Here is a 17,514-nt window from a genome sequence, read left to right on the forward strand (position 1 = left end):
GACACTTTCTCCAACAGTTCACTACCTACTCTATAGCTCTTCACCCTTAGTACACAGCTTTGATGAATATTTCCGCGCTCGACTTCAGCAGACGGTCGTGCCAGCCATCACTCTACCATTATCACTCTTTCCAAACCACGAGTAAGACAATTACTGCAACTTGCGAACCATGGCCACCATTGAAGACATCGACAGCCCGATCCTCCGTGATCTCCTCGAAAGCTTGCCGCAAGAGCTTTATGACTACATCTACAAGTTCACCTTTACCGCTGGTAGAAAGCTACATGTGTACACCGACAAGAAGGCACAAATTGACATCACACTCGCGAAGCTGGTGCTGAAGCTCGAATGCCCGACAATAACTCTGAACGAGCGGTTCCCCCATCTTCTACACGTCGATCGGGCCAGCATAAAACTCTTCGCCACTTCTTAATTCGGTACTTCGGGTTCGATCTTCATTACACCTGCCGCCAAGAGTGCGGCTATCAGGCGCTCGACGATCAGCCCCGAACACTTCGACCTGATTCAAAAGATCCATGTGCCTGTCGCTTCGTCCGACTTGCAATTGTTCATACAGCAAAGAATGGACGAGGACGACTTTCTTGCTCCGTACAGGGAGCAAGCTGTGATTTGTCTGCTGGAAGATGCTGTGCAGCTGATCGACGCACATGCTAAGCTTCACAAGAGGACGGGCACGGAGGCGGGAGAGGCGGGCATGGACGTTATTGGTGAGACTGAGAGCGAGACAAATGGTGCTGAAACCGTTGGCGGAGGTCTGTGACGTCTCGGCTGTTCTTCAGGAATTTTCTGATATCAGCAGACCAGCAGCGCTGCTTGATCGTTTCGCATACCGTGGAGGAAGGAGAGCGCTTGAAAAGGAAGCAAATGGTGCCGCTTATGAAGAGGCAGTAGGTATGACGGGAAGGACCAAAGCTTGAATCGATGTTGTCGGCGATCCATGCTATGATTCTTATTTAGCCCAAGTGCAGCCGTCGGTACATAATGGAAGTTGGCATAGAATGTATAGTTTTGATGATGGAGTAAGAGTCTGTAACTCGCAGGGGATGACATGTACGGTTGTCACTCTAGGCTCGAATATCATCAGACCATCATTGAAGGCAAGCCCCTCAAATTTCCGCTCATCGCACATCCACCACTCCCATTCTCTTCTTCTTCACCGAATACCACAATCCACCGTTCAAACACCACTCCAAAGGCGCCACCACATACGATCTTGTGATCTCATGTGCGATGTGTGGTGTTCCGCCCCCGCGCATATGTAGGAAGACTTGTGCGAAGTCTTTTGTCAAAAGAATTGCTAAACAGCTGAGGATCTTGAGCCGATCAAGGGATCTTCACCAGCTGGCATGCGGTCTGAACGTCTCATGGCAAATTGTGTGCCCGTTTGTGTGTCTCAAATTTCATTGTCGTGGTGAGACAGAGTTTTGCTTGGTCTATGAGCCACCTGGCCTTTACCATCATTTCGCAACTCTACTTTCCCACACTTCTGACCACTTTCATCACCCTTGCGACTTATGGGTGCTCTATGTTGCCGCTTGGCAGCCGTTCACCCGATCATCTTTCGTTCACCACATGCATCGTATGAGAAGCTCGATCTACGAATCTCTCCTTGCGCCATCAAACCATCACGCATCATTTCTGGTCGACAGGACAAAGCCCCTTTACCAGAGAACAACACACAGAAAGGCTTTGTCGGCATTGCGCCACACGACGAGACAAAGCACCCCAAGCACTTTTGCAAAGGGCGCGTTTCCACTAGCGTGCCCAAAAACAAGGGCATTATGCGAGGCAATAGCACGCTCGAAGAGAACGTGATATATCAGCATGAGCAAACTTATGCGCACATCCTCGCACGAATCATCGAAAACAAAAACATGACTGCCAATCAAGAAATTGCCGAAGCCACCAGTGTGGCCACGATGCGTAGTCGTCTCCAGGACCTCCCACAAGAACTCTACAATGAGATCTACGACTTTACCTTTACCGCCGACGCCAAGATCCGGGTCTCCATCTCGCTCGACTCGACCATGCCGTCGGCGGAATGGATCGCCAAACGATACCCAAGCCACCTTGTTGGCGTCAATGAGCAACTTCCAGACCTATCTCGCGTTGATCGACACAGCCGCCAGAAATTCTTGAAATCCTACTTCGGCAATCCAGACTCCATGTTCGTTGTATGTGGCTTCAAAGAGATACAGAACTGGGCTCTGCTTATGGACCCAGAAATGCTTGCGCTTCTTCCAAAGATTTACTATCTTGGCTTCTTGACCGAGGGTCTGCGCGAGATTCTGCGGCAGCGTATCGACATAGAATTTGCGAATAAGGTGGAGAGCATCAGCCATCTGCGCTTTCGAGAAGTTTTGGATGCTCGGGTCAAAAAGCACGAGGAGAGATCCGTTGCAGGCCAGCTTGGCGCTTCTGCCGTCCCTCGGCAAGCATTCGCTGGAGACGAGTATGGAAGGGAGACTTTCAATGTCAGAGGCGCCCCTCTGCGCCGCAATGGTAGACTGGTTCATCCGAACCCGAGAGCGCCCTCACTTCGAGCCAGAAGAGCACTGCGCGATATCATCTTTCCTAGAGGGAGGCACGGAGGAAGCGACCCAAGACGCTGAAGTTCAATTGAATGGCAGGATTGGCGATAATTACTAGGCTATGGTTCGTTTTCTGCACCAGAGAGGTCTGAGAGACACTGCAGAGACTATGAGCGCAAGCGGTGCTCGGTGACAGGTAGAGTCATGACGAGATGGCTTGCAGAAGATGAATTAATTATGAGTACGGTTCAGATGTGAGAGCTCAGGCCCTTTGCTCATCTCGACGTCCTCCTATAAGCGATTCCAAGAGACCCGGGAGCCCCAAACTCTTTCAACAACGCCAATGGTCAAATTCCCCGTCTCAGATTGCATTCCCAATACTATATAGTATATACCTGGTAGGGTTTTGTGAAAGGCAGTGAATCGTGCTGCTCACAAGAGTCACGTGGGTAGCTGCCGGTCTCTTCCTCTTTTTGTTGTCTTCAACACAACTGCCACTCAAAGTACGCGACGAGAGTGCGACATCTCCGTAACAACACACAAGCTCTGACTCCTCATCCCAAACCACGACATGATGGCAGATGTACAAGCCGACAGCCTCGCGCTACGCGAACGACTCGAAAGCCTTCCCCAAGAGCTATACGACTACATATACAAGCTGACCTTCACCGCCGATTCTCGAGTCAGATGCCTTGCCCGAAAGAATCAACCGGAATGCGCGAGCTCGTTCTACACCCGATTCAGCTCACCCGATATCTCCTCGACGACCTTCGATGTGAAACCGTACCCGCGAGATCCCCTCTTCTCTGTCAGCCGAGTTAGCAGGAACCTCTATGCTGCGTCATACTTCAACCAGGTTGCCGTTGTATCATCCGCTGAAGACTTATTCGACACTGATCGCCTGGGAGAATTGCACGCGTTTCTCAACGTCCTGCCTGCTGAATACCTTCCGATGATTTCCACATTGCGACTTCATATCAAGAGACATCCTGATTGTGCTCAAAACCGATACCATCAACTTCTTTGCCCGGAAGATAAGGAGGAGGCGAGAGAGCGCTGGGGCTCAGAGGTTGCGGACAAACTCGTGTGGATTTTTCTGGGCGGCAAAGAGGTAGGATCATTAACTCTAACTGATGTTGCGTAGCCGCTGACATGTTTCTCTGACAGGTGTATTATTGACTGGACGCGAAAAAAGTACAAGAGAATGCTCAGGAGCTTTTCGATCTTTCCAGAGACCCTTAACGTCGTTGCATTCCCAGAGAAGAACAGAGCTACTCAGCACCTGCATGGAAGAGACACATTGGAGAACACGGATGTCCCAGGAGCATTGTGTTCATCACATAGGCTCATGGCACCTTCGAAGCTTTCCGCGGACGTCGGTGCATCCGCGGGCAGTCAAGATACAGATTTCTTCCTCGAGATGTGTGAGGAATGTAGATGCCTAGAGCGTTACAGACGGAAGCACGCAGGCTTAGGCAGCAGCAGCACTCCATAGTGGCTCAAAATATGCCCCAGGCATGTGCCATTATCCCTTGCTTGGCCTGGTCATCTTATTTAACAAGTCAAAAGAAGGCTTTCCTCATCAGAACTGTACTACTGTGAGCATGTAGAAACCGTCACATATCTTCCAACTCTAGGAGATCTTCTTCGCTGGGACTGCAGGCGCCTCAGTATGGCGCAAGAATCCCTCTTACTGCGTCGAAAGCTCCAACAACTGCCGCAGGAGCTCTACGACGACATTTACAATCTCACCTTCACCCCTGACTCCAAAATCCGATGCTTTGGGCACCCGAAGGACCGTCCTGATGCTGCCATGAAAGTCGCAGATCACTTCAGTTTGCACCTCACGTACCAATCTGCAGAAGTATACGACGTTACGCCGTTTTCGCGCGACAGCCTCTTTTATGTGAGTCGAGCGAGTAGACGTCAGTACGCCGCGTCTTTCTTCCAGTCCGTTATCATAAACGGAGTTGCTCATCTGAGCCCGTTTCTTGAGATACTGGATCCCGAGCATCGCCTATTGATTGGAAAACTACAAGTGGGCTGGGGTGGGCCTCTCAAAAGAACTGAAGAGCACTTGCGCCGCCTCAGAGCATGGAGGAAATGGAAGATCAGACAGCGCTGGGGCTACCAGATTACGGATAAGATCGTTTTCAATACGCTTGGGCATGAGGTATGTTTCTCGATCAGGCTTAATTATGAGACAGACTGACAAATCGTAATTTGCAGTTCACTGTCTGACACTTGGAACTGGGTGTTCGTTTCCTGGACTCAGATAGGGACCGCAGTGCATACTCGCCGTCTGAAAGAGTGCGAAACGGGCGAACAGTACGCCCTCAAAGCGATCGCATCAGAGGCTCTTCTGTCCCCGAGATCATCGAAGGCTCTCAGTTGGCTTACACGGCCTCGAGCGTGCATGTGCCGCAGGAAACTGGGTGTTTGGGAGACAGCAGTTCTTCTGCTGGCCATGTGCGCAGGGGGATCGTGCAAACATACAATTCGTGGACAGAACGTTGGAATGGGACAGTTGGTGGTGTCATGTGAGAGCTGAAAAGTGTCTTGCCGGGCTGTGCAGCGAAGCTTAGCTTATGCAGGGCAGTGCATGTGAAGTGGGAATGAAGCAGCGCTTGTGGTGGTTGCCTTCCATTCACTTCTCTCAAAACTCGTTCATCATTGTCGCTTGACCCTACCTTCCGTGCCTAACCCTTCTTTGTCCAACAACCATTAAGGAACATGGCCGGAAATCGAGCTCCATGGCCTCCAACACGATCTCGCACACTGTCCAGGCGAAGAGTGATGAGGCGACGGACAGCAGCGATGGCACCATTTCCCTCCGTAATAGCCTCGAGGGACTTCGGCAAGAACTGTACGACGAGATCTACCGGTTGACCTTCACTGCCGATGCAAAGGTTCGAGTCTACACTGACGAGCCGACGAACCTGCGCTATGCCATCGCCATGGAATACGCCCCTCATCCGATTTACGGACCTGGAGCCCCTCAACACAAGCACATGACCCGCGACGAACGTCCTCCTGCAAACCTTATGGCTGTGAGCCGTCGCAGTCGATTGCAATTCGCCAAATCCTTCTTTGGCCAGGATTCCATTATCGTCCTTTGTGGAGAGTACGGGGTCCGCGAGCTATACAAGTTCATTGCACCTGAGCATATGCCGCTATTGCGACTTTACGTTAGCGAGATCTTCGGCACCGACAACGGTGAAAAGTGGACGAGGATGACCTTGCACTACATACATCCATCTCCTCCTCCGGAGAGGATATTTCTTTCCGGCTTGGAGAAAGTAAGATGGCGAAAACCCATTGTCAACTACTTTAGTAAAGCACTGCTAACACAGAACTAGGCTGTGAAGCTCGAGTTCGGGTTCGAGACAAATGATCCCTGTTCATCGAACTACCCAAAACCAGCTTGAGAGGTGGTTGTGATAGAGTGGATCCAGTGGCGTCTGCATGCGCGCGTACGAATGGAACAAACAAGTACGGTTCGAAGGGTTACACCGGACAGAGCAGAGTTTAATACCACCTTCGGTATTCGTCGAGTCGCTCAGGAGGAAAACACTAATCGGGGCGGCGATGTGGTGCTGCAGTTGCGTGATGGTGCATGAGACGTTGAGCGAATGATGCGCACGGACAGTAGTGGGCTACCAAGATCAGCCAATGCATAGGGCTGCGCGTAAAGTCGGAAGTGAAGCGGGTGAACGTTGCGTTTAAGCTTCAGATTTGCCTCCTTCACCACTTCCTCGAATTTGTGCACCTGACATCAAACCGTTTCCTCTCTCCTATACTCCATCAACCTCCATCGCCATCTGGCCACGCGGCCGAGCATCCGACTCAATGGCTCCCAGAACAATGCCGCGGCGATGGGCGCCGACACTCCTCACCAAAATGCATTCCGATCATGTGCCGCTACTACGAGTCTACGTCAGGAACGCGATGGGCGACGAGGCCGATAAGGCACATGCGAAGCGAATCTGGTCGCATCTAGAAGGATGCTATCCGTATCATCGTCCTCCAGCAGTGCATTTCTCAGGTCTGGAGTGAGAGGAGGCGAGAGGAAGAGCATGCACAGAAGGATGGGCTATGGCAGCCTGTGGATCGCACCATCGGCTCTGTGAGGCCGCAACCTGTCTCCTCCTCAGCCCGACTTGGCTTGTCGCGTGTGGCTTGACGCGACGCCTTCGGAAAAAGGGTGTCGGTAGGTGTGGAAGGAAGGTAGTGGTAAGGTGGAAGGTAAGGTAGTGTGCGACTACCATATGTAAATGCAGAGGTGGAAGTGGAAGTGACACCGGAACCGGCAAACCTTTTTTCAGAAGGAGCCTGAGAAGGAGGCAGCAACAAACGGTCATGCAGATCGTGCATGAGAACCGCATGAATTATGCCCCACCTTCTGCCTTCACTTGCGCCAGCTTCACGAGTTCAACTCGCTTTCTCCGCCCGCCGCGCGACCTTTTACTCCCCCCACAACACCACCCACCGAGGCAGTGTTACCGCACAAGACACCACGCCGCCCCGCGCACTAGCGTCGAGAACGACGCCAACGAATGCCATGTGCCCGCAGACCACGCCGCCGATGAACGAGGTGAAGAGCGCAGGAAGTTACACCACCACCACCGAAGAAGACACTGCCGCCCTCCGTGATCATCGGGAGAACGTACCACAAGAGCTATACGACATGATCTATGACATGACTTTCACGGCGGAACCAGAGGTTCGCGTGATCTACCCCGAAAATGTACGGCCAGTAGGAGATCAGGACCCAACCGGCAAACTCAAACCCGGACGCTCGATACACGTAAGTCGCAATAAAGCATTCTCGCATCTCTTGCATGTCGATCGGAGGACTCGTGCCAGATATGCTCAGTCACACTTCGGACAATGGTCTCTCATTATTGTGTTCGGGATCGTCATGCTTGACCGGCTGGTGAAGGCAATGGACAAGAGACATGTGCTGTGGATGCGGTTGTACTTGAGAGACGAATCAGGAGGGTATGATGGAGAATACCAGGACCTCATCACACGACACGAGTCGAGCTTTGATTGTGTTCGACCATACGTGAGGTGTAGAGGCCTGGAAGAGGTGAGTTGATAGGCTTTGTGGTCAGATCTAGACATGGGAGAAAGTTGACAAAGGAGAACAGATTCTGAAGCGCGACTTTGGTGGGCAGTAGACATCTGCCTGCATTGTACTGCAGCTTTTGAGGTGAGCGGTATGGCATCCTACGTGTACTCTGCGCTACTCGCGGTTGACAAGGAGATTGACGCAGAAGCCAGATCGGTCGCCACTGAACAGAGATGCGAGGTGAATGAGGCAGCACGTGCCAATCGCCGTTCACTTCCTTCACCTTTGTCTCCAAGTCAAAATGACGATTGGTATTCGTTCATCCCCCAGCATTGAAGATTCCCACACTCCCAACTCAGTCACAGCACAGTAACTCCATGTCACCCAGCATCATGTCGCCAACGAACCAAGCGAAGCACGAAGGAGAAGACACCACAGCTCTGCGCGAGCGACTCGAGGGCCTACCACAAGAGTTGTACAACGAGATTTACAACTGGACCTTCACCGCCGCCTCCAAAATCCGCTTTTTCTACGAGCTCCGCTTTCGCGAAGAAGAACCTTCGATCGAAGGTGCCGACTCCTCTATCGAAACGCGTATCGTCCGCAATCGACTGTTCTCTCACCTGATGCACGTCGACCGGGCAAGCCGAACGCAGTTCGCAAAATCCCATTTCGGCCAAGGAAGCATTCTGGTAACATTTGGCTGGAACGACCTTATTGAAGTCCTCCGCGCTGTGCAAGAAGATCATCTGCCTCTGCTGCGGCTGTACGTCAGGGGAGAGCGATGTGATGAGCTCGATTCGTATCGTCAGCAATTGTTTACGCTTCGGTGTCAGCTGCGGGGCTTTGACACTGTTGAGCAAATACTGGTATTCTCGGGTCTGGAAAAGGTGAGTTCAGGGACAGCAACGTGGAAACATCACTGAATTGACACTGAAGTATAGGTTCTGAAGGATGAGTTCGATGGAAAGTAAGATCATATCAGACTACTAGTGCTGCAGCTCGCAGAATGCTCGCAGTCATTTTGAGCTCGTTGCACATACTTTTTGAGACTAGGGACACAGAAGAAAAGCACCAGGAACTTCTTCAATACCGCCAGATCGCATAGCAGGAAATGCTGGCTGTTGTCACTAGCGTATCTGATAAAAATTGTGCCGAAGTGAATAGCGCTTCATCACTCGCGAGGTCTCATTCACTTTGGACAGCTTCATTCTCTACTTATGATAAAGTAACAGGCCTTTACCATACGGTCCCATCTCACTGACCCTCACAGCCCGAGGAACTTGCAAGTAGTACAGCTACCAAAATGTCGCCAAACAAACCCACGACCATGTCTACATCAAAACCTTCAAGAGCTTCAACACCCAACAGCACTCCAAACACTCCCACTTTTCACGATCGTGTACAGTCCCTCCCTCAAGAACTCTACGACGAAGTTTACTCCCTCACCTTCACCGCCAGCCCCTCAATCCACGTCTTCCACCTCTCCTACCTCTTCTCCACACCCCTCGCCAGCACGCTCAGTCCTTACTCCCAAAACCACATAACCACGAACAACGCCTTTCCTAATCTCCTCCACGTCGACCGTCACAGCAGGAACAAGTATGCCAAATCATTCTACGGCGACCAGAAGTCAATTTTCATCGTCTGCAGTACTATCATGCTCGAGAGTGTGATCGGCACGATGGATAGACAGCATGTAGAGATTTTGAAGAATGGGAACGGGAGGATTTTTCTGAGGGATGTGATGGGTGAAGAGTATGATGAGGGTACGAGGAGGGATGTTGAGGGGATGACGCATGGAGTTTATGGGGAGGTGGAGGTGGTGTTGGAAGGGTTGGAAGAGGTAAGCTCTAACGTATAGTGCGGGTAACGGGTTGAGAGGGAATAGCTAACTGATATCGACAGGCACTAGAGGAGGATTTCAGACAGTAGTCAGTTGTGTGAGACCTTTTTCTTCGTGGCGGTTTTGTGGAAGATGATGTTTGGCGATGCCGGTAATTACTTCTCGGCGAACTGAGTCTTGACGGCGGCGTAATTCTAATATTACTGACCTTGGAAGATGGCGATGAATTGGAGCTGTGCGGCAGTGAACTAGCACGACAGCGATTGGAAAGCTGAGCAGCGCAAGCAATAGAAGCTGCAACGGTCTGTCAGCTGCAGTTTTATCAATGAGAGTCCGAACCAGAGCAGATGTTCTCAGCGCACAAAGAAACGGATAAAAGTTCAACGCTACTTCCACCCCATCTGTAACATCTACTTGTAACAAAATCTCTTCGATAATCTAGGTCCTCAATGTCACGAAGGTTGAGCTGTGACGACCTGTACCCAGTACCTCTCCACGACTGGGCATACATTTACTTCTTCCTCAGCACCACAAGTCGTGCCCGCACATTGAAAGCCTTCCTATAATCCGCCAATTCTGTGCTCAGAACATCCACCTGCCCCTCCTTTTCCAACCTCTCTACCTCAGCCTTAAACCCCTGCGGAATCCAAATATCATCAATAATCGTCACAGCCATAACCCCACCCTTCTTCAACACCCTCGTCAATTCCGACAGACCAGGTACAGGCCCGACGTGTCCGAGTGTGAAAGTTCCAACACAAGTCACAACATCATATTTATCGCTGGGCAAATCAATAGCCTTCGACATATCCACAGCCTTCAACTCCCTAAAAACCTTCGTCCGTTCCGCAACCCTCAACATCCCCTCGGACAAATCAATCCCATCAATAGTTCTCGCTCCAGCCTGATGTAAAGCCACAGCGCAAAGTCCCGTCCCCGTTCCAGCATCGAGACATTCGCCTTCGAGGTTTCCGCCGTGAGATTTGACTGCTGCGGCTGTGAGCATGGGTCCGACGTAGGCCTGTCCGGTGAGGACGTCGTCGTCGTAGGTTTCGGCCCATTCTTCGTAGAGGGCTTTGCATTCGGCTTCGGTGCCGGTTTTGAGTTTGTAGGCGGCTTCGAGGAAGCGGTTGTTGCCGGGGTCGGTGGCGATGGCGGCCATTTTTGTGAGCGTGAACAGGGTTGAGAGATTTGGTAGAGAAAGTGTGTGAGAGGTTTGGTAGAGAGCTGAGAAATTGAGAAAAATGCTCAGAAAGGTGTGTCTGTGGAAAAATGAAAATTGGAATTGTTCCCAGCGAACATGCTGCCTATATGACCTACCTCCCTCAAGCATTGAATACCCCTCATCCATCATCCCGATCCGCAGCGGATAGCGTCAGTCGCGGACTATGGATACTCCCGGACGTCAAAGCCCCATACGTAGTGTCCTGTTGGCGTGTGGAGTTGAGTCGACTAGCCTGGGAAGCATGTTGATGCTAGCTTATTGCGGGTGGATTCGGTGGGGCATTGTCAAGCTCGAGGGGTGTCAGATTGCTGGGACCCTAACGTCTGCACATGAAAGCTGTGTGCGTCTGAACTTCGAGCACGCCATACCAGATGGCGAGGTCTCCGAGGACAATTTGCGACGAGGCTTGGCGAGAATGACAGATTTTTCGAGCTGCTGAGATGCTGTGAGCCGAGCTTCCAGAGCTTCGCCCCCATAACAGCTTTGCCAGCTGCGCAAGCGAGCTTGGTTGAGCGGACCTCGCACATGCAGTACTTGCAACGCCCAGCTGCACGTAATTAGACGCTTGTGGAGGAAGCGAGTCATTGTCCCGTCCGATGGCTGTTTCTGTGCGCAGCCGGCAATTGGAATCGCAGCTGACACTTGTCGTTGTGGAATGGCGGCTCCGACGTAAGACAGCAGAGGAGGCTCTTATTCGCGCAGATGCATGATGATCGGGCGACCCTGGAAGTGCGAGCGTCCGGGAAGAGCTCATCGAGCGACGGCGGCGGACTTGTCCAGCAATTCATCCGTTCTTCCTCCCAGGCGTGTCGGGCTGGGAAGCGGCATTAGAACATGGTCGGGTCGATGAACAGTCCGGAGCGACACATGGAACCGACCTTGAAGTGTTTCTGCTTGACCTTGTTGCCCGTGTTTTCCAGCACCCAGCGTGCTTTGTTGTTGGCCCGATCCTCCGACGTCTTGGCCTTGCGCTGCGTCACCGCCAAGGCGCGTTTCTGGAGGTCGGAGAGGCCAACAACTCCCAGCTCATCACGACGGGCGAGCGCTCGCCTTTTATGATCAGAGGCAGAGGAGGGGGTGAGGTCGGAATAAGATGTGGAAAGTCGGTGCGATGATGCTGGTATGAGCGCTAGTGCACATGACTCTGGATTCGAATGCCTTTTCGGGAAATTTAGTACGGAGCCGCGACCAGCGTGTCTGTTGGAGATGATCTGGCCTGAGGCTAGTCGAAAGTCGTCTACTGTCGATGGTATGGCGTGCGCAGAGTTGAAGTGAGTCGCGACTTCGCTTTCCACATTCCAGAAATCCAAGTATTCCGAGTCTTTGGAAAGGTCGAGTTGACAATGACCTTTGTCTAACATGTGTGCTTGCACGGCTTCCTTGGAATGCTTCTCGTTGCCGCAGTAGAGGCAAGAGTGGTAGGTCTCGATAACGAGGGTGAGATATGTGATGAAAGTGTCCATGTCTGTTGCCAGGTCATCCGCGTTGGGGACGGAGAAGCTGTGTGCTTGGTGCATGTGATCGAGGTTCTCCTGAAGATTGTCGAAGCGCTTATTGCAGAAGAGACAGTCGGACTCGTCCTCATCTGCGTCGTCGGTTGTCGCATCGCTTCCAGAGCTCGACTGCGTCGTTGCTTCTGCTGGTAACGTGGAGGCTGAGGGCGCAAGAGTTTCGACGGCAGAAGCACCGGACCTCGCAGAAGAGGAAGAATCGGCCTCTTCACTGTGGTGAGATGGCTCGACTACTTCGTTTTGGTAGAACTCAAGTGGAACAGAAGGCAATGCATCCACTCTTCTTTTGACGTTGTGTACACTGGACAAATCAGCACCGGCCAAGAGACGAACAAGGAGCAAACGTACTGCCATGTACTCCGCATATGCTCTCTGCGCTCCATGGAGCTATCAAAGCTTGTGGCACATGTGCTGCAGAGAAGTGTGTTGGCCTCCATTCTTGAGGAAATCGACTTGTTCTGAGGACTATAGGTGAATGGGCTTTGCGAGAGAGCTGGAAAGAAGTCTTGCGGTCTGGAGAACCACTGATGAATGTGCTCTAGCTGCCAAACCAAAATGAAGTGAAGTGTCGGTGTTGTCAATGGCGACTGCCTTGCATTATATCTCTTCAGCCGTGCCTCAGGAAGGAATGTCTTGGCGTCGACTCATCCTCTCTCATCCTGTGGCGATGCTGTAGAGTCGCCAACATTCGTCTATCCTCTGGTTTGTTCATCAATACCGCGTCAAAATGTCATTCGTGTCTCCGCAAGTGCACGAAGTCTGCAGGGGAATGTGTTCCTGAGTCATACGAAGACTCTCTGGCCAAGTTCCATTTTCCACTGGAAATCATGGCCTTCAGCCATCCGTCGCGAAGAAGTCTCTGCATTCAAGAAAGGCCAGTTCAAAATCGTTCAAAATCTTTTCGGAGACATTGACTCGGTCGGTGAGCTTTCAGGCGTAGGAAACCGGCGGTGAAGCATCTGATGGCGACGCGACGGCGAGGGATTTGAAATGGTATGCTTGGCATCGGGGAATCTTTCCACCGAAGTCCTGACAGCATTGGCTCATGTGCCTCATCAAAACAATCACTCTTTCACCACATCTTCTTCCTTACTCCGCGGGCTGGAGGCACTGCGGCAAGCCCATCCATCGAGAGCGCGGCAAAGGATGTGCTGCTAGTATTCCATCTCGAGTCAAGCAGTGTTCTGTACCATCCACGGCCTTGCCAATATGGACTGCTTTCAGCGCCCAGGGGACGACTGAAACAGCCAACAAAGACTCTCTTCCCTGTCCAGAGGCAGTTTTCCATGGCTAGACACTCCATGGGCAATGGAACAATCAAGGAGACCACGGCTGACGCCACTTTGCTTCCCACTTCAGGTCAATAATCAGCGACGGTGATGGTCACTACGCACGCAATGAGATCTTGAGCCGCAGCCCCCGACTCTGCATTTCGATCGTGACACAAGCAGCGTGATTTAACCTCAATCGTTGCAGTCGTGAAAAGAATACTGGCATGACCACCGCACAAACGCACTGGAATTGTTTGCCACCAAGCTCTACGTGACTATAGCAGCCTTGGAAGACGATCACAAGTCAGAACAGCCCGTATGAGCTCTGCTGCTGAGCCTTCAATATGATCGATGCCCATGCGTCCTTGACGTTCGTCGAAGCTTTTATACTGAGCTTTCATCGTGTTCCGTCCTGCATCTGTACCTGCATGCCTACATATTCTCGAAGCTTTTACTACTGACCCCTGCATCAGTGTCCTGCTCATTGAGATGGCTCACCCACTGCTCATTCCAGTTCTCCTCTTTCATCTATGCTGCTTCACTGACTGGATCGGTATAGCATCAGCACTGCCCACCTTGGCCAGCTCATCTCATGCTCCTCTGCCTGATGCCTCTGCCACGCTAGGCCGGCAGCTGCACAATGATGCCCACAGCACGAACGTCACTTTCGGAAGCATGTCTCTCCTGGCGCGCGTTGATACCCAGACGAAACATAAGACACTGGAGGACTACTTTGATGACGAGTTCAAGCCAGATGCTCCCGGTAGCTGCCACCGCTGGGAGAACAAAGTCCCAGAGGCTTGGGAAGAAACCGTCCAAATGCTTCGAGTGGCGACCGGCAAAGCGACGATGCTGAAGTCCTCAATGCCTGCGCCTGCGATGGCTGAGAGATGGGAAGAGTGGATTCGTGCGGAGCAGACGTTTCGAGCTTTGTTAGCCCTTCATGCCCAGCAACAATGGGAAGTAGCTAATTTCTACAGATTCGGCAAGCCTCACTCAAAGCTCAAGAATCAGCCTGGCACACCATTGGGCGATAGAACCATGGCAGAGATCATCGAAGGTCGGTGTCCGACCGGAAATCGACTTCCTCGTGTATTACTAAACATGGATAGATCGAATCGGCGGCGTGCTCTCCGCTCAACTCGAACTCCCCCAGAAGCCTTATTTGCGTTGTGACTCAGATTACTTTCTGTACGTCAGGGGCGACCATATAGATCCTCGGGATACGGGTACATCAGCAGAAGATAAGCACACAATCGCGAGACGTGAGTATCGGCACTGTGGCATTAGTGAACTGAACACTAACTGGCGCAGCGAGTGAAAGTCACATTCCGTGTCCAAACGGGGCCTGGATCCTGCAGGGTTTTGCGAAAAAAGACAGCTTCTACTCCTGTCAGGTACATTCTGTTGAACCAGGTGAGAAACTGGTCAGGAGAGATGTCTGCATGAGCGATCCCAAGCTCGGCAAGAACCTAGCGCAAAGTTTTTGGTTCGAGTATACCATTCCATCTGATCCCTGGAATTGGAATTCTAAACGGAGGATAGTGACCTGGTGTCCTGAGGCATTGAACAGAGAGAGCTGGTCGGCCGCTGCTGGGGCGCATAGTATCAAGGAGGGCGATCGGCTTGGTCATTCAATGGCTCTGACCTGGGTGCACGAGATGTATCATTACGTCCAACGCTGTAAGAACCTTGTATACGCCAATCATAGGCACCCAATACTGACATTCGTCTCAGGGCTTGATGGACCCGCACTCAAATCCGATGGCAGCCTGTGGGCGGGAAAACAAACGTATGGCTGGAACAAGGCCGTAAATCTCGGTCAACACAGGCCAGAGCGCGCAATTGTTTCTCCCGAGAACATGGACCTGTTCGCCGCGGCAATGTACTTCAAAGAGTGGCACTGGGGGAGTGGGTTGGCAAAGAAATGCCCGGAAGAGGATGACTTTGATCCTGTTAGTAGAGAAAGACGAGAGATTATGTGACGAACACATTTGCTAATCCCCACCAGATCAAAGTATATCCACCGGACCCGACCCCGCCTGAAGTCACGAACGATTCCGATCAATCATCGGAATCGGATACCGGGTCCAGCGACTCGCATCACTCCGGTGACGAGTCGAACACGTTGCAACCCAATTCCCCGGCAAGAAGAAATGCTGTGCCGCAGCACAAGAGAAGAAACCAGGAACCCCAGGACGATGGTAACTCTGATTCTACTATCGACGCTGAGCAAGCGAGTAGGGAAACTTCGGCAAATGATGACGACGCTACTGCAGAGGTATCCAAAGAGGGACTACCCCTGAAGCGAGAAGATGAATATGCCTCGCGCGAACTCGAGAACTTTTTCCGCGTAGACTTTCACAAACGCGTCGCTTCCTGGGTCCTGCAAGAGCCATGAGACCAAGTTGAAGTCTGCGTGGGCAGACATCCTTGACATCCTTAGCATTGCTAAACAGAAGGCGGAGCTTTTGGCGGCAACGAAATCGTCGAACCCAGAGGAGATAAGAGAACAGCTGAGGCTGAAGCAAATTTTCCGAGCACTGTGAGTGGCTTTCCAATTGCTCTACGCCATACAGTGCTATCACTAACTGGGTCTAGTTTTGGAGACTCAAGTCCTACTCTCTTAGCAGGTAACACTTAGGCTGGGTTTGCATCTTGATAAGAGTCGAGCTCCTTACTGACAAAGTACAGAAAACTATCAGTACCTCTTGGTGTACGGTATCGAGAGCCAGATATACCTACAATGCGGCGACAACGCTCTCGTCTATTTGAAAGCCACGTCTGTGGACCCAAGGGACGCTGGAACGCCCAATGAAGGAAAATACACTCTCGCGAAATGTCGGTCATTGATTGGAAGCTCGCAGAGGCACTTTTGCTGACATCATTCCCAGCATTATCTCCCAACGAGCCATGTCCTCATGGCGCTTGGTTCTTCGCTGGACTTGAAAAGGCAAAAAGCTTTTATGAATGTCAACATACGCCACTTCCAGGTAGATACACCTTCCGCCACGCCGGGTGGTGTCCTGGTCGGCAAACCTATGGTCAAGTGGTCGAAACGCCTACGAAAACTGTCCTGGGCTTCTGTAACAGCATTCTCTCCAGCGACACATGGTCGGTGAAAGAAGAGTCCACCAATATTAAAGAGGGCCAGGACTTCCATTTCGACAAGTACCTCCAGTCAACCTGGATCCACGAGATGTTCCACTATATCGAGAAATGTAAGCAGCTGCATGTTCAACCTCTTCGATCTCCAATGGCTAATCAAACCCACAGTTATCGACGAACCATCTGTTGACGACACAGGAAAACCCCAAGGTGAGGCTCCATACGACAGCAGCATGCGAAAAACATTTGGATGGCCATCTTGTGTAGATCTTGGACAACATGAACCCGAGCGTGCACTCAAATCCCCAGAAAACTTGGCGGCCTTTGCCATGGCAGCCTACCTGGAGCAATGGCATTGGGCAAGTGGTGTTGCCAAAAAAGCACCAGAAAAAGAGCCTTTCGATCCAGTAAGTTCATCAAGTGCGCTCGTGAAGAACAGAGCTAACTAAGAGTCATCAAGATTCAAGCGTACAAAACCAATATGCACGATCAATCTTCACGGATAATATCATGATGCTTGGCAACGGCACCGACGCATTAAGCCATTCAGGATCAACAAACGGCATTGTCGGCAAGGGGATTGGGCGGCGGATGGAACATGAGAATGCCACAGTCCCAGTAAGGTGAAGGAGGTCGATGTTGGCGCGTGCTGGAAGCAATACTAGACTTTTTCCCTTGCGTTCACATACAACTCTTCTGCAACTCCCGGACGAGCAGTAGGCGAGCTTCTGTATCAATCAAATTGAACTTTCTGGACACAGATCAATCAGCATGCTGATGTAAGATATTCCGCTGTTCTGACAGATGATAGCTTTGCATCAGAGAGCTCACAAAAACTTAATACCAGCTACGACAATGCGAACCAGACTTCCGTGGCCTCGAAACCCCTTCACTCCTCGTCACTCTGCCCTACAAGGCGTTCTCGGG

General features: G+C 51.6%; 12 protein-coding genes across 12 annotated transcripts; 10 read left to right on the forward strand and 2 right to left on the reverse strand.

Moving 5' to 3' along the window:
• Positions 1-169: 169 nt before the first annotated feature.
• Positions 170-433, forward strand: RHO25_007263 (uncharacterized protein; the record flags this gene model as incomplete). Its single annotated transcript, XM_065602919.1, has 1 exon — positions 170-433. One exon carries the CDS (start codon positions 170-172, stop codon positions 431-433), a length of 264 nt encoding a protein of 87 aa, XP_065458991.1.
• A 150-nt stretch (positions 434-583) lies between these two features.
• On the forward strand, positions 584-781 carry RHO25_007264 (uncharacterized protein; the record flags this gene model as incomplete). Its single annotated transcript, XM_065602920.1, has 1 exon — positions 584-781. The coding sequence occupies one exon, from the start codon at positions 584-586 to the stop codon at positions 779-781; it is 198 nt and encodes a 65-aa protein (XP_065458992.1).
• A 754-nt stretch (positions 782-1,535) lies between these two features.
• Positions 1,536-2,633, forward strand: RHO25_007265 (uncharacterized protein; the record flags this gene model as incomplete). The annotated part of the gene is made up of 1 exon (XM_023599465.1): positions 1,536-2,633. One exon carries the CDS (start codon positions 1,536-1,538, stop codon positions 2,631-2,633), a length of 1,098 nt encoding a protein of 365 aa, XP_023449412.1.
• Positions 2,634-3,123: 490 nt separating this feature from the next.
• On the forward strand, positions 3,124-3,731 carry RHO25_007266 (uncharacterized protein; the record flags this gene model as incomplete). Its single annotated transcript, XM_065602921.1, has 2 exons — positions 3,124-3,663; positions 3,720-3,731. 2 exons carry the CDS (start codon positions 3,124-3,126, stop codon positions 3,729-3,731), a joined length of 552 nt encoding a protein of 183 aa, XP_065458993.1.
• Positions 3,732-4,224: 493 nt separating this feature from the next.
• On the forward strand, positions 4,225-4,793 carry RHO25_007267 (uncharacterized protein; the record flags this gene model as incomplete). The annotated part of the gene is made up of 2 exons (XM_065602922.1): positions 4,225-4,725; positions 4,782-4,793. 2 exons carry the CDS (start codon positions 4,225-4,227, stop codon positions 4,791-4,793), a joined length of 513 nt encoding a protein of 170 aa, XP_065458994.1.
• A 512-nt stretch (positions 4,794-5,305) lies between these two features.
• RHO25_007268 (uncharacterized protein) lies at positions 5,306-5,980 on the forward strand (the record flags this gene model as incomplete). The annotated part of the gene is made up of 2 exons (XM_023599466.1): positions 5,306-5,851; positions 5,912-5,980. The coding sequence occupies 2 exons, from the start codon at positions 5,306-5,308 to the stop codon at positions 5,978-5,980; spliced, it is 615 nt and encodes a 204-aa protein (XP_023449413.1).
• A 1,133-nt stretch (positions 5,981-7,113) lies between these two features.
• Positions 7,114-7,735, forward strand: RHO25_007269 (uncharacterized protein; the record flags this gene model as incomplete). Its single annotated transcript, XM_023599467.2, has 2 exons — positions 7,114-7,644; positions 7,706-7,735. 2 exons carry the CDS (start codon positions 7,114-7,116, stop codon positions 7,733-7,735), a joined length of 561 nt encoding a protein of 186 aa, XP_023449668.2.
• A 283-nt stretch (positions 7,736-8,018) lies between these two features.
• On the forward strand, positions 8,019-8,600 carry RHO25_007270 (uncharacterized protein; the record flags this gene model as incomplete). Its single annotated transcript, XM_023599468.2, has 2 exons — positions 8,019-8,516; positions 8,571-8,600. 2 exons carry the CDS (start codon positions 8,019-8,021, stop codon positions 8,598-8,600), a joined length of 528 nt encoding a protein of 175 aa, XP_023448871.2.
• Positions 8,601-8,956: 356 nt separating this feature from the next.
• RHO25_007271 (uncharacterized protein) lies at positions 8,957-9,561 on the forward strand (the record flags this gene model as incomplete). The annotated part of the gene is made up of 2 exons (XM_065602923.1): positions 8,957-9,472; positions 9,535-9,561. The coding sequence occupies 2 exons, from the start codon at positions 8,957-8,959 to the stop codon at positions 9,559-9,561; spliced, it is 543 nt and encodes a 180-aa protein (XP_065458995.1).
• A 422-nt stretch (positions 9,562-9,983) lies between these two features.
• Positions 9,984-10,634, reverse strand: RHO25_007272 (uncharacterized protein; the record flags this gene model as incomplete). The annotated part of the gene is made up of 1 exon (XM_023599469.2): positions 9,984-10,634. One exon carries the CDS (start codon positions 10,632-10,634, stop codon positions 9,984-9,986), a length of 651 nt encoding a protein of 216 aa, XP_023449415.1.
• An 847-nt stretch (positions 10,635-11,481) lies between these two features.
• Positions 11,482-12,645, reverse strand: RHO25_007273 (uncharacterized protein; the record flags this gene model as incomplete). Its single annotated transcript, XM_023599470.2, has 3 exons — positions 11,482-11,511; positions 11,576-12,509; positions 12,557-12,645. The coding sequence occupies 3 exons, from the start codon at positions 12,643-12,645 to the stop codon at positions 11,482-11,484; spliced, it is 1,053 nt and encodes a 350-aa protein (XP_023449416.1).
• Positions 12,646-13,823: 1,178 nt separating this feature from the next.
• Positions 13,824-17,101, forward strand: RHO25_007274 (uncharacterized protein; the record flags this gene model as incomplete). The annotated part of the gene is made up of 13 exons (XM_023599471.2): positions 13,824-13,849; positions 13,953-14,411; positions 14,460-14,539; positions 14,592-14,744; positions 14,794-15,162; positions 15,217-15,434; positions 15,491-15,832; positions 15,894-16,024; positions 16,081-16,112; positions 16,174-16,320; positions 16,374-16,700; positions 16,756-16,994; positions 17,048-17,101. 13 exons carry the CDS (start codon positions 13,824-13,826, stop codon positions 17,099-17,101), a joined length of 2,577 nt encoding a protein of 858 aa, XP_023449059.2.
• Positions 17,102-17,514: the final 413 nt, after the last annotated feature.

This window comes from Cercospora beticola, chromosome 5 (assembly GCF_033473495.1).
Source record: "Cercospora beticola chromosome 5, complete sequence".
NCBI classification, from domain to species: domain Eukaryota; kingdom Fungi; phylum Ascomycota; class Dothideomycetes; order Mycosphaerellales; family Mycosphaerellaceae; genus Cercospora; species Cercospora beticola.